Source organism: Magnolia sinica, chromosome 1 (assembly GCF_029962835.1).
Source record: "Magnolia sinica isolate HGM2019 chromosome 1, MsV1, whole genome shotgun sequence".
Classification (NCBI taxonomy): Eukaryota; Viridiplantae; Streptophyta; class Magnoliopsida; order Magnoliales; family Magnoliaceae; genus Magnolia; species Magnolia sinica.
The window spans coordinates 13,559,825-13,575,510 of record NC_080573.1 but is presented as its reverse complement, the minus strand read 5'-3'; the positions used below and the strand labels follow the sequence as shown (position 1 = coordinate 13,575,510).

The window sequence follows — 15,686 nt, the reverse complement described above, 5'->3', positions numbered from 1 at the left end:
TGGGCATGGCATGCATGATCTGAACATTTTTTAGGCTTAACATAGGCTCATTTTAGCTTCAACCAGACCAGCCTGGTCTGGTCCAACATGACTTTACATGTACATGTTGTTATATACTATAAATATGCCAAAGTGCATGAGTGGGCCACTTGATCAATGGATGGATTAGGAACATTTAAGTGAGAAGAAGTAGGGATTTTATCAGATGGCTGGGTCTAGTTGGGTTGGGTGCTGCCCAGGCCTAACCATTTTTCCTGGGGTGAAGGTTGGGCCTACCATGCTAGGCCTATGCTGGGCTCGAGCTAGGGTTGGGTGTGGGCCTTAAGCGTCAGCCGTAGTGGGGACAAAATCCAGCTCATTACCACTCTCGCCAAAATAGACAACATGTCTATTTTGGGGGGGAATGCCACACAGATACACAGCTCACGGTGACCCTATCATTGATGACGTCTGTAGTGACTTAACCTGACAGGGTTTGATTTGGCTGCCAAATGCTCTTATTAGAGATATGTACTCGACATTACAACTTTCAAGATACCGCTGATGCCTGTGGTGACCTAACTTGATGGGATTTGATTTGCCCACGTACCTATATTAGTGATGGGTGATTGCATGGTGATTCTCTCACGACATAGCTCAGCTACATTGGAAAGATGGACCTGATTGAGTAATACATAGAAAAATGGATGGACGGGGAGCACATTATCAGGTGAGCCCCACGTTGAGGGTAATACCTAATCCACTCCCCCTTTGGGTGGCCTCATCTTTGCCAATAGCCCATGGCCGCGTCTACAGTCCCCACGTAGATGAGGCATGAGCTAGATTTGGTACTTGTCCGTGTTGTGGGCCCCACCACGATGTATTGTGTTTTCACGGATGGGGATTATCTACTGACAGAGTCGGTGGGAACTCCTGCTGAAGTGGAGTCACTAAGTTTTGTGAGCCCCACCATGATATATGTGTTGTATCCATATTGTTCATTTATTTGGAGAGATCAAATTAGAGCATATGCTAAAGAATGAGATATATCTAAAGCTCAAGTGGGCCCCACCACACAAATCAGTGGGGACTGTGATGCGCACCGTTAAAACCTTCTTTGGGCCCAGGGCCCACCGTGATGTTTTTTTCGAGATCCAACCAATTAATAAGTTAACACATATATGACGAAGGGAAAACACAAATATCAGCTCGATTGAAAACTCCAATATCCCATAGGAAGTTTTTAGGGCATGTTTGGATTCACGGTTTCGAGTGTATAGTATCGTATTAGTAGGGTTGATGGGACATATCCCTCATTTGGAAACGAACGGCGGGTTAATACGCCCGAGAACCACTTTGCATCATCGATGAGATTGTATCGCGCAATCAGCTAGACGTTCAGTCAGACGTAAACGGGAAGAAAACATTTTCTTCTTTCACTGTATTGCTAGTAATGCCTAGTATGACCGTCTTTTGACAAATCCACAACGTCCATTATCTTCCTCTCCAGATTTAAACCATGAATGGTGAACTTTAATCATCCGATGATGTGGCCCACTGAGACAATCAAGCTAAAACAACAGCCAAACGGTCTTCTGTTGATCATTGTAACGATCATGAGGAAGTACGTAGCCATGCAAGGTCAATATGTTTTTTATGGAATTTTCTCCCTCTACCTGATGAACGGTTCAGATCCACCTTTCATTGCATGATGGTGACCCACAATGAAAAGACAGAACCTCTGTTTCCTACGTTGACTCTGTGAAGTCTGGTGGCCCACTTATTGAAGCTTCTTGAAAAATTCACTCCGTCTATTAGATTTAGGACAAAAAATCATCCTGAAGGGAGTGCTTTTGGAGTGAAATCAGCGTGGCCAATGAAGGTGTTTACTCCGCCATCCATTTCATGTTTAACGGTTGAGATTCTGCAATAATTTGCATAGAAACGAAAGGACACCTAGGCAAGGGTAATGCCCACCCTCTAAAGTGAATGAACGACTCAGATCATTTAATGGAATAGTGAGTGAGCCCTATTACACACACGTATATACATCGTGTGGCCCTTATCCGATCGTTTCCAAACATTGATCTGACATGAAATTGTATACATGTTAGAATAATACGTCTTATCTAAACATTAGTTAGTGGCACGTTTTCGCTGGATGTATTTTGAATATCGCCCAACGTATATGTGAACAGTATCGAATTAAATACAAAACAACCAAAACGTGAATCCAAACATGCTCTTAATGCTAGGTGTTCAATCCCCACTGTTTTAAACCGGCCTCACTCTTTGGTTCATGTCCTAAAAAGACCTATCCCTAATCCTAATGGATGGACGGTGTGGATACAACACATCATCATGGAGCCCACAAAGCTTGATGACGTCACTTTAATAGCCAATCTCGTTTCTGGCGCCGTCAGTAACTACTCCGCGTCTGTTTCTTACATGCGGTAGGTACATTTTTAAAAGCACGTGATCTAAACAACGAGTCAATGTAAATGTTAGGGAACTACACCATAGGAAACAGTGGTGATCGAACCCTCACCGTTAAAAACTATCTAAGGCTCTGTTTATAGGTCTCATGTGCATAAATGTAAGGATAACACAAATAACAGCATCATAAAATACTTTTGCTCCCCTCCATAAGTTCCTAATGGTGAGTGTTCAATTATGACTCTTGACTATTGTGTGGTCCACTTCAGTTTTGAATCTGTTTAATTTTTGGGCTAATGTACTTGAAATAAGTTGGAAAAATGAATGGACGCATGGATAAAACACATGCATCATTGTGGGGCCCACAGCACGGACCAGTACCGAAGGGTGTCAACCGATTCCGACTCAATGAGCAAGAATCGCTTTCCCTTCGAAATCACGTTTTAAAAACTGAACGAAAACGGGCAGACGAGAGATGTGTAGAAGATCCTTACGTCTCAAACTGCACTAGAAAATCTGTACACGATCCCTACGTCTCATCAGATGATTGCTACTAGTTAGATGCCATGCTTCAAAAAGAAAGTCCGTATGGTCGTCAGGTGAGCCAAAAATGGTTCAGAAAAATTGACCAACGGTTCAAATTTAATGTATATATATGGCCCATCTGATGATCAGATCGAACTTATTTTTTAGGACGTAGCATCTGCACGGTGGGGATTACCTGATGTACGGCTCATTTTTCACGTGTAAAACAAGTGAGTGCACATGTAAATATTGAAGTCATATGTACCTTTTCTCTCAATCTTCCTCTTCCAGAAGCAATAGGCACATGTAACGAGGAAAAGCGTCCCCGGAATGACCGTCAATATGAGTATGAGCACCAACTTTTTCTTCGAGTTTGAACCTGTTGCAGCGAATCAAAATTTCAATCAGTCGCGGAATTCATACAATCCAACGGTGGAAAATGGGGTTTTTGGGCTTGATCATTTAAAAGGTGCAGCCCATCTGATGGAAGGGTTGGATAGCCCCCACACACGAGTCACGTGTAGTTAGTGCTGAAGAATTAGCGAATAATCACGTTTCAATATGAATTCGACCTCCGAGTGCATCAGTGGGCCCCACCATGGAGATTTCCCAGCTAGAAAATCAGATCCACCCACTCATCAGGTGGGCCAGTATGAACAGTTGCAATGACATATATACAACGTGGTGCTCCATAAAATAAAAAACAACAGTAGACATCTATCCAAAAACTTCCAAAGAAACATCGTGACACACATGATGGTTATATCAGCCGTTGATTTTTGAGATTCCCAATGAATGGACAGCTAGATATTTTTAAAAAAAACTTTTTATATCCTCCAATGAATAGACGATTGGATCAAGGCAATTTTTTTTAATTTTTTTTTAATAAGACAACATAGCTGGATTTTGCCTGATATATCAAATCAAATCCTGCCAAATCATGCGGCAGCAATCCGTCCCAATCAAGTACATTGATAAATTCATTAAATTTGGACCTCCTTCGTTCGTAATTATACGTGTGAGGCCATCCAAGCCGTTTATCTGATGGGGGACATGCATTGGTGAGAAACGCCTCAGAAAAGGCTTCGACAGGCTGGGGTTAGGTTGGGTGGTTCACTAAAGAAAACGCTAACAGCTGTATCAATGAAAAAAAAACATGCAAATCTCTACGTCTGGTAGACTTTTTGCGCACCGTCCATCTAAGTGGGGCCCACTTGAAGAGGTTTGGGTGGCAAGATGATGCACGGAATCGAAAGCATCAGCAGACGGCAGCTCAGGGACCTGAATAGCTGACAGATTGGAAGATCCAAGCCATTCGTTCGTTTTCTTTATTCTTCACTCGAATGTGGACAATTCTGTCCTTTTTTGTTCTTTTTTCTTAACCGTCCGTTTGTGGCCCACCAGTCTCATCCTCAAATCCTCCCATCGTGAATTTGGTTTTTTGGGTATCTCCCATCCACTCTGGGACCCATTTTACCAAAGGCCTGGATCACCTAATCACAGGCTCACGTGTACGGAATTGAGAACATCAGCATCAGTGGATATGTTTTCTGAGGCTCAAGACCCCAGAAATATCCGCTTCAGGCCACGTTTGGTTACACCCCCATTTCAAAAATTATAAAAAACTCAATTCAATACGGATGGAAATGACCGAAGCTAGACAAATCACAATTCGGGTCGTTCCAAAATTGAAATTCAGGGTCACTTATCATCACAAATCAAAACGACCCCACCACCATTTTGGTCATTCCCACTGTACTAAATATCGCAATTCGCTTCAATCATTTATCCAAACACACCATCCAAGCAGACCCGACCCGATTAAAAATAAATTCATCAAAAAAAAAAAAAACCACTTACCGAGCTCCGAACCCGCCAAACGCACGAATAAATCCATCCCACCGTCGGAATACAGCTTCAGATCAGTCAAATCCCCACCCCATATCAAACACTTGCCTTCCCAATTCTTTATATCAGCACTTGCATAAGCAGTGCAAGAGCAGTTCTTCAAGCACAAATCTCTACACTCCTTCAAACTCGATACCTGAACAATCCGAGCGGGTCTTGTATCGGGTAGCTTGATATTCTCCATTTTCTTAAACCCATCTCCCTCCCCACAAGCCAATCCCCGCCGTCGATTACACCCACCTGACCAATCACGCAGATTCCATGCTTGTGGCAGCTTGGGCTTGAACCCTTGCAAGCACTCACACATCAGCACACGGTTCACATCACAGCTACTGTAGGTCCCACACTTCGCATAGGCATCGCACTGATCGTCTGGGGCCCGCCAGAATTGCGTCCATCGCGGCGTACCATCTTGCCATGCTAACCGTTGAAGATAACCTGAGCTGTCCAATATCAATCTGGAGAAGATTGAATCGTTGTTCAGATCATACGAATAGAAGATCCCATCATCGTCGATCGTGAAATGGTAAGTGACCACGCTCTGATGGTTCATCAACGGAACGCCGCTGAATCCAAGACCGTTCCATGGCCCACTTCGCCAGAGCGGTTCTGATTTATGCCATAGGAAGAACTGAGGGGACCCATTTGGATCGAGCCGAAGAACATAGTCCCCGGTGCCCGGATCATCGTCGGATTTCCACGATGTGATGACTCGGATCTTGCCCGTCTTCCGATCCAGCCCAAGCTTCACGCCTGGGAGCATCGTATGCGTCGGATAATCGAAGCTTTGCCACAACAAACGGCTCTGATTATCTTGCAGAACAAGATTTCCCGAATCCAGGAGCTTGGCGGTTGCATAATTCACAGCCGTTGAAGTGTTTGTGATCTGGAAAACGGGCCGCCCTGCGATCACGATCGCTAGATTTCCATCATTGCCGATCGATAGGACGCTAGATGAATTCGTGAGCGGATCGTCCCGGTTCGCCACCCAAACGTACTGCTTCTCTTGTGGAGCCTTCTTGTACCATATCCCGACGTAGCGGGCCGTCGACTTGCCGGGGCTGAAGAAGCCGAGTTCATAGTTGCCGGCGGCGGAGACGAGAGTTTCGCCGTCTTTGATGGATTGGGAAGGGGTGATTGTGTCAATGGAAGTGGAGATTGGGAAGAGAAGGAAGAGAATGAGAAGGGAATTTGGGAACGAACTGTGAAAAGCCATGTCCAAACATGCCATGGTTAGCCTCACCAAACTTATATTTTAGTAACGAATATGGAATGATTTAAGTCGAATTATGAAAGAGATGCTAAGATGGTGGGGTCGTGATGAAATTGGGACACGCGGAAACTGTTGGGTGGTAGGGCCCACATGTCAATGTCCCACGTTGTCGGGTTTTCTGTACTCAGCGCAATCAATAATCGTTGGGGGACCTTTATACCGTACGCGGATTGTGTGGTGACTCCTACACCGGAGCCGGTGGAAAAGCTCTGTGGGCCCATCATTATTATGTGGTTTATCCACGCCGCCCATCCATTTTTATTGCTCACTTTAGAGGCTGATGCAGAGCTCAAGTGGACCAAACTAGAGGAAATGGAAAACTTATCGGGACCACATGAGTTTGTTTTATTTTATTTTATTTTTTTTCTCTGTTAGATTGTTAGTACACCCCACCGTTGGTTCACACGTCACTGTACTTCACTGTTGGCCTAGCTTGTTAGCACACTTCACTGTCGGTTCACACTTCACTGTTAACTTAGTTTGGTAGTACACCCCACCGGCGGTTCACACTTCACTGTTAGCCACCCCCACTAAGGATCGATACCAAGACCTAAGTGTTGAAACGAGCTTTCTTTCACTCAGTCTACCATTGAGCTATGGATCAGGGTGTGAGGCCATATAAGTTTTAGATAAGCGGAAATTGGTGGAAAACTTGTGTGGTTCCGATAAGCTTTCAACAGTAATTATTCGGTCTCAAATATTTATTATAGTGTGGTTCACCTAAGCTTTGGATATGCCTGTTTTAATTTTTTGTCAATACCTTAAAATAAACCAAGACATTTTTTTTTAACTTACGCACACTCATGGTGTAGCAGGATTTCACCACGTATAGGTACTTGAACCCTTTACCAGATGTTGAAACTCTTGATAGTCTACCATTGAAGACGGAGCAAGGTCCTCATAGATAAAACACATACATCATGGTGGTAGGGATCATAGAACTTTTACACCACGTGGGTGATGTAGATCTACTGAGGTGGGTGGGATACTGACTGTGGGCTCTACCATGATGCATGTGACTACATTAATTTTATCCATCCATATTGAAAGCTCATTTCAAGTCATAATTCATAAGATTAAGCATACACAAATCTTATATGGACCATAGTGCAGGAAACAATGGTAATTGACCATTGATAACATATTTTGAGTCATAAAAGCTTTCGAACAAGATGATATTAATTAGTGTGGTGTCTTCATTTATGCCTTTGTGACCTTATTAATAAGTTGGGATGTGAAATAAGTAGTACTATGGAATCATAAAGTTTTTAATGGTGGAGATTCAACTGGTATGGTCCACCTAAGATTTGGTTTAACTCCGTACCTGGATGATGCCCTAAAATGAGCAGTCAAAATGGATGGAAGTGTGAGTTTAAGTCACGTGCATCACTTCGCGCTCGAGCTGGACGGGAGCGGGTTATGTGTTAATCCGGAATGTGGGGCCCACCTAGATAATGTGTTGTATATCCTCTGTTTTTCCAGGAAACGTATTGGCTACTCCCTCTGCCACCATCCCGGTGGCCGTGATCGGTGCTCTGTGGGCCCCACCATGATGTATGTGTTTCATCCATTCCATTCATATATTTTTACAGATCATTTTATTCCTGATGCCAAAAATGAGGAGATATAAATGTCAGGTGGACCACACCATATGAAAACAATAGTGATTGGATATCCACCATTAAAATCCTCCTAAGGCCCACTGTACTGTTTATTTGGCATCCAATATTTTAATTAGGTCATACAGGCCCAGATGAAGAGAAAAAAAAAAAATCAGTTTGATCCAAAACTTTAACGGCCCACAAAATGCTTTTAATATTCGACGCTCATTCAATACTGTTTCCTGTTCAGCTTGAGATTGGGATATAGCTCATTTTTTGTCTCACGCCGTAGAATGATCTTCAAAAATAGATGAACGGCATGGATGAAACACATACATCATGGTGGGGCCCACAGAGCAGCGACCACCAGCCAGGGGAGTAGCCAATCTGTTTCCTTTTTTCCAGCCCACTTTAGAATTTAGGGCAAAAAAATCGCTCTAAATCTCAGGTGGATCACACCACGGGAAGTAGTGGTGATTAAATGCTCACCATTAAAAACTTCACTGGGCCCAATGTAAGCAAATCATAATGTTTATTTACCATCTAACCCATTCACAAGGTCAATCAGAACTTGATGACCAGTTGGAAAATACAAAGATCAGCTTGATCCAAAACTTTCGTGATCTACAAAAGGGTTTTAATGGTCAGTCACCACTTTTTCCAGTGGTGTGGGCCACCAGCGATTTGGATCAGCTTAATACTGTGATAATACCTATAATTATCTGAAAAAAAAAAAAGATTAACGGCATTGATATACAACAAGTTCATCAAGGTGGGCCCTACACGGTAGGGTACCACCCACAAAGGTGTTTCCCGGGTAACACCTAATCCGCTCCCGAGCTGGGCTGGGCTGGGGCTCACATGGAAAGGTTTGGTGGCCCACGGGCACCGTACAGATTCTCTGGATGAAAATTGGCTGGACCATGTGACTACATTAATCAATGTGGGTAGTTGGTTCATTTAAGCGGGCGGTGATTGGGTACTGTCCTCACCAAGACCTAACCAGAAACGGACGATCCTGTCATGGACTAGTGGAGCCACCGTGATGTATGTGTGTTTTACATCCATTTTTACAAATCATTTGAGGTGATGAGCCTAAAAATAAGAGAAATAGAATTCTTAAATGGACCACGCCACAGAAAACAATGGGGATTGAATGCCTACCGTTGAAAATATCTTTGGCCATGGAAGTTTTGGATCAAGCTGATATATTTTTTTTCCCTTCATCCCGATCTATATGATCTTTTGAATAGGTTGGATGGCAACTACGAAGTCTTCAACAGTGAGAACATGGTCACTACTACTTCTATTGTGGTCCACTCGCGTCTTCTATCTACCTCATTTTTAGGCTCATTCTCTAAAACGATCTTTCAAAGTGGATGGACGGATTGGATAAAAATAAATATATCAAAGTGGCCCCCACGGATCCCTGACAGGACCGTTCGTCTCGAGCCAGGTCCTGGTGCGCGTAGTACCCCATCCGCCCCATTTTAGCGCTATCAGCGGACTTCAGGGGAGCGGATTAGGTGCGACCCCAGATCTAAGTACGTGGGTGGATCCCTTACTGTGGGGCCCACCGTGTGACCGATGAAAGTGGGTGCATCTCCAGTGGGGTCCGTGATTCAATAACCGAGCCGTTCATACGAAAGGAGTCTGAATTGCTAATGAAAAATCCCAACCATCCAATTTGTTGCCAGAAAATATCGAGGGTCACGAAGGAGAGTACCACATAATGCGCGCAGTTCAATTGCAAAGGCTAAAGTTTCAACGGTTAGGACCGCTCAATCTGGAAGATTTTTGGTGCATGGTCCATCTGTGGCGGGTTCCATGCTGTCCACTGATTGGATCGTTGATCCATGGACCCCACTGAGGATATGCTTGCTTGGAGGATGGTATGAAAAAGTTTACGCGCGCACCTGTGAAATTAGCTTGGTTCAACATTGGCAGGCGTCCCATGCTTCGGATTCGCTGGTGTAACACACACCACCGATATGGCTGGTGCGTTGACGTCACCAAGTTCTGTGGGTCCCATACTGAGGTACGTGTTATATCCCAACCGTCATTTCATTTTGAGAGCTTTTCCTAAGTCTTGAAACGAAAAATAAGACAGATCCAATGATCAAGTGGACCACACTGCAAAAAGCTGTGGGTGATTGCACGTCTACCATTGAAAGCCTTTGAGGGTCAGGGCAGTTTTGGATCAATATGATATTTGTTTTTCCTCTTCATCCAGACCTTTGTGACATTATGAACAGATTAGATGGAAAATAAACGCTATGGTGGGCCCTACGTATGTTTTAACGGTGAGAATCATTGTCCCACTGCTATTTCTGGTGTGGTCCACTTAATCTTTGGATATGAATCATTTTATGTACCATAATCTAAAATTATCTCACAAAATGGATGAACGGTGTGTATGTAACAAATACATCAGTTTGGAGCCCATGTAACTTTGATGTCCTTTTAACCGTTCCTACAACTCGGAGCTCTGACGACCGGCGACGCTCGTCTTCGCACGACACGTATCCACACTAGCCAGATCGCTGGTGTGCGGTACACCAGCCAATCCGCTTCGCTGGACGCGAGTTTCCTTACCACCGTTTCTGGAAGCCCTGGAGCACAAAGCTCCGTTTGCCCCACCATGAGAACTGCATGACATCCGCTCTCTCCATCAGTTTCGTCAGCTTGTGTTAGGTTGTGATTTCAAAAAAGATTCTGAGCTGGGCCAGACCAAATAAATAAATAAATAAATAAAAATTGGGATGGACACGCCCACCATTGAATCCTTTGTGGGGTGAAGGTGATGAGCCCATTCTCATTGGAACACTTGTTAGAGGGAACCCCTTAACACAATGCTATGTACAGGCACTGTCCTGTCCATGTGAAATCCACTCCATCTATCAGCTTCGCTGGATCATGTTAAGGAGTGATTAGAAATGAGTTAAATCAAAAACTCAAGTGGGCCACATCACATGAAATAACAGGGATACAACACCCATGTTAAAACCTTCTTTACCCAAAGAAGTTTTGGAATAGGTTGATATTTATGTTTTCCTTTCATCGTGGTAGGAATCACCATATGAGATGGTGTGCCCTGACAAGGTTTCTAGCTTCACTTTTTCATGCAGCGTGGCCCAATTGTATTTCGGATATTAATGTTTTTCGGACCCAGTTCCTAACATGAGATGGTGAAATCGATGGATGGAGTGGATTTCAAACAGATATCGTGGTGGTACTGTAGATGGGCTCTCTGTAAGACCTGTTAGAGGAAGCTCGCGTCTTCTCACGCGCGCGCCTGAGGAATTAAACTCAGTTAACCGTTGTCCTGGCTTGAGTAAAGAACCAGCTCTCTCTCCTTGGCCGCCGCCGGTGGTCAGTCGCACCGCAATCTTTTGCTTGTAAATTCTGAAGCAATTCGCGCGAGGAGAGCATGTGATTCGCCTCACACGTGCTGATGAGCGACGCTTGTGAGCCATCCGGCTAACTCGTGTCACCGTGACCCACGCCCTACAGATCAAGCAAGTCCACAGCTACAAGTGTAATTAAATTGATTATGGACTATTGGTTATCTTTTAACCAATCGACTTTGTCATACACGTGTAGCGAATCTAATGAGAAAACCTACCTAATTTGGGTCCAAGAAGCTTCTCTGTGGACCCCACCTTATGAATGGCCGAGATCTTCCACAAGTGTTTCAGGTGTAGCATACTAGCACAGATGGCCATAGCACTTCTGATGCAGCCATGGTTGAGTGACGTTATTTTTGGACTGGGGACCATCAGTTCCGGTGGTCCTGCCCAAAAGCATCTCTTATTTTCAAAGCACAAGTTGGAGCTGGTTTCCGCACGTGGTCTGATTTCGAATCCGTGCATGCCAACCAACACTAGGGAGCACGTGTCAAAGGAAACACATGTAAATATTTCAACCCGCTCATCATGTGGGCCCCGATATGGATATAACCTGAGCATAGGGTTAGATGGGCTAGGCAATCCCACTCTCCGGATGTGAGCAAAAATAATGGACGGTTGATACTGGTCCAAGTTTCCCAAATCCGGTTCACATGAGTAAGTAGATCCTGAATGAGGTACACATGTGTTGCGTGTAGGATTAGAACACTTCTCTCCCGGCAGGATTGAACGGTTGTCTTCCCAAAGTGTTATGATAATCGGTACCAACGTTGTCTTGGGACAAGGAAGGTGGATCACGACCGTCCATCTAGTTGGCCCCACTGCCGATTGACTAAATTTCAAAGCCTTCATAGATCGGACGGTTCCATTCGTAAGGATCATTGACAGTGAAAAACAGACGTGAAGGTGAGGTGAATTCCGTGGGAGCAGGTAAAAGACATAAAGTCACTGCGTTTATGACGGGTCAACAAATGCGGCCTTTTTTGAAAAAAAACAAAGGCGAATCTCATTGCAACGTGAAAGACCCACGCAACCAATAAAACAAAACCTTTGATACTCTGGTAGAGTGTGATAGATGATACGCATGCACTTATTATTTACATAGAAATCTCATATATAGAATAATTCAAATTAAACTGTTCAAAATATATGTCACAGTCTAGATGTTTTAGGAACCAAAGTTATCTGACTACTAGATTGGCGGACATTTATTGGACGGTTAATGTCAAAATATCCACTGGTGTCCACAAAGTAGAGGTTAGGATTGTTCGAGAAATGTGATTTTTGGGGATTTGATTTATCTACATTGATTTACACAATTTGGTTGGGTTGATATAAGTGTGTGTGTGCAACGTTTACAATATCTTAGTGCCTGTGTAGCAAGCGTCACGGGTAGCCAGACTATCAAATAACGGGAGCGGATTAGGTGCGGGCCGTGCGGCCCCGGCTTCACCCAAGACAGTGCAGCCCTTAGTGCGGGGCCCACCTTGATGTATGTATTTTATATCCACGCCGTCCATCAGTTTTTTTATATCATAAATGAGCCGAAAAATAAAGTAGATTCAAATATCAGGTAAACTATACTATAATAAACAGTGGTGATTAACCATAAACAAATTATAATGGGCCACAAAAATTTTGCATCAAGATTTTTTTAAATTTATATTCATCCATGTTTAGGTGACCTTGTCAAGAGGTTGGATAGAAGATACATATTATGGTGGCCCTAGGAAAATTTTAATGGTGGGATGTTCAATGACCACTGTTTCCTTTGGTATGGTCCACATGAGATTTGATTCTTCTTCTTTTTTGGAATCATAACATAAAATTATCTGAAAAAACGTATGGACGGTTTGGATATAGAATAAATTCATCAAGGTGGGCCCCAAAGTAAGTGCTTCACGGTCTTCGGTATGCCGGGGCCGCACCTAATCCACTCACTCAAATAACTGACCACTTTGTATAATTAGGACGACTTGCTTGTCCTTTGAGATGGACTGAAATGGTTAATCTCAAAACATTTCCCTAGACATGGCTGACCGTAGAGTTGATCTAGACCGTCTATCTCCCTATTAGCGAAAATTGCACCTATCAGTGACAGTTTTGAACGGATCGGTGACCTGATAGAAAAGATGGTCAGTGGTCCCGTCCAACAGAGTAACCTCATGGATTATGATGGTCAGGATTTCCCTGATAGTTTCAATAGTGTCCGATCGCCGTCTATTTTATGGTGGGAGGTCGAGTCCCACCACCAACTTTGGGACTCTGAGCGGCCCGGCCACGCGCAGACGGAGCAAAGTCAATAAGATGAAATCAACGGTGGCGAATCTTGCTGACAACCTAAATGGAAAGTTACAAGGAGTACTTTTGAAAAAAAGGGGCGTGTTTTGGCAGACATGGTCCGCGTACGACGAAAAAGGAGAGAAATCAACGGTCACAATAGAAAAATACGGGGCTGCGAATCGCTGAAACTTGGTTGGTACTATAGTGATGGGGATAAGACTGAGAGTTTTTAGTGGGATTTTGCACCACACATGTCGATCTGGCACACCTAATTCATCAGGTACGGTCAGTATGGTCCATTCATCAGCCGGCCCACACATTTATGAGAAAAATGGACAGCTTGACTAATGTTCTACGTTCATCTGACGAGTGGACGACCTTGATATTTATGCCAGTGGCTGTTCTAGTGGACCCCATCATATGAATGGACTGCACATGTCCTGACACGTCCACGTGTGCAAAATCCAGGCCTTTCATCAGGTGGGCGACCCATCTCCGGCTTAAAATTCAGGCCCCTTTCTCAGTGAGGCTAGATTTGGATAATTTACAAAGCTTCTCAACCTAATCCGAATACAACCTGGCCGGCCTATTTATAGTTATTAAAGTGTTTTATAATATGTTTATATACATGATTAATAAATTATATTTAGCTAATTATTTTATTTTATTTTATTTTCAACTAGCTAATTAAGTAAATGCAGTCAATGCAATAAAGCCATATTTTAGGTTTCCTTAACTTTTAAAATAAGGTGATTAACCCAAAAAAGAATTGCATGCAACTCCAAAGTTATGTGAGTGGGCTTTGATGCTTTTGCTATGTTTGCTATCTGCATTAGTTGTGATAATTCAAGTTTGGACCTGAAGCTGCAACGAGGTGATCAAAAATTTAGGTGGGGCACACCAAAGTGGGAATGGGCTCCCACTGTAAGAACCTCTTTGAGCCATCCTCTATTATTTTTTTTATTTTATCTACTCATTCATCAAGTGATGTATGACACGGCACATGCATTCTTAGCCTAGCTGGAACAAAAGGTAGGCAAATGAAAGTAGATGTAGTTTGTTAGATTAGGGCATGATCCGTAGGGCATCATGTAGTTTGGCCAAGTGCATTTGGTTCAAGGAAATCCCTTCCTAAATGTCATTGAAAGTGTGACCTGTAAATTAGCCATAACTTTTTATTTGAATATTTTTATTGGACGCATGACTTATTATTTTTAGTAGTAATAGGTCATCGTGGGTCAATTGACCTACATGGTGGGTTACATCTGTCCATTTCCTAAGAAAATGCATTCTTCCGGTTCAAAAACAAAATTTTGGAAGAAAAATTATTATTTTTAGTATTTCTAATTTTTGTCCTTTTTTTAAAAATTTTTTAGAGTTTTAGATTTCTATTTTTTTATTAAAAAATTTACTTGTAATCATCTTAATTAAGACTCTGCCATTAAAGTTTATTTATACTTTTAAATTTTGGTAAATTAAGTTTTAGATAAGTTTTACTATTTTGTATAACTTTTAATTAAAATTAAAATTTTAATATTTTGGATAATTTTAAACTATAGCTTATTTTTTTCTTTATCAATGGTGTAATTGAAAATTATATATATTTAGACAATGTTGAATAATAAAATTTTGAATTTCTATTTTATACCGTGGATTCAAGAATAATCCTGTCATTCAAAGTTTTAGTACACTTGAGGTAGACACTGATCTTTCTCCTCACATCCTTGTGGTATGGCATATATGGGTTTTGGATGTCTGATTTTTAGAATCCTTAGATACGGTAGTCATTAAAAACGGATGGATGGAGTGGATTTGTCATGTACATTTTTGTGGACCCCACGCACCCCCTGGCAAAGAAATATCTCTGTGTAGAGAGTGAGGATAGGAACACTATCAATTGGCACCCATTCCAGAGATCCGATCCAATCGATTCATCATATATGATTTATTGTTAGCACACCATGTGCTAAAAATCATGGTAATACACTTACCAAATGAGCCACATATGTATATTAAATTTGAACCATTGAACTTTTTTATTTTCTGGTCAACCATCTTTTTTTCTTACAAGTTTAAACTTCCCAATAACCTTAACAAGGTTACTCTAGTGGGTCCCACCATGCATGGACATATCCCTGACGTGATCTACTCCACCACAAGTAAGGCCAGGCTTTACCCTAGTTTCTACATTAAGGGCCAGGATTGATAGACCACGGCCTGGCCCTAGCCTGGTCTGTTTAACAGCCCTGATCCCGAATATAGGTCATGGGTCTT

The 15,686-nt window shown here is 42.7% G+C and overlaps 1 protein-coding gene across 3 annotated transcripts in view; it reads right to left on the bottom strand.

The window, feature by feature from the left end:
• Positions 1-6,122, bottom strand: part of LOC131240440 (G-type lectin S-receptor-like serine/threonine-protein kinase At4g27290) — a 69,454-nt gene extending 63,332 nt beyond the window's left edge. For 2 of the 3 annotated variants that reach the window (XM_058238711.1, XM_058238728.1), the window contains exons 1-2: positions 4,801-6,119; positions 3,206-3,319 (exon numbers count right to left, since the gene is read on the bottom strand). In XM_058238711.1, the coding sequence (XP_058094694.1) occupies positions 3,206-3,319; positions 4,801-6,079 (1,393 nt within the window). In that variant the 5' untranslated portion in view covers positions 6,080-6,119. Of the gene's footprint in view, positions 1-3,205; positions 3,320-4,800 lie in introns of all 3 variants that reach the window. The other variant, XM_058238719.1, reaches the window with a different exon arrangement.
• Between the last annotated feature and the right edge of the window lie 9,564 nt (positions 6,123-15,686).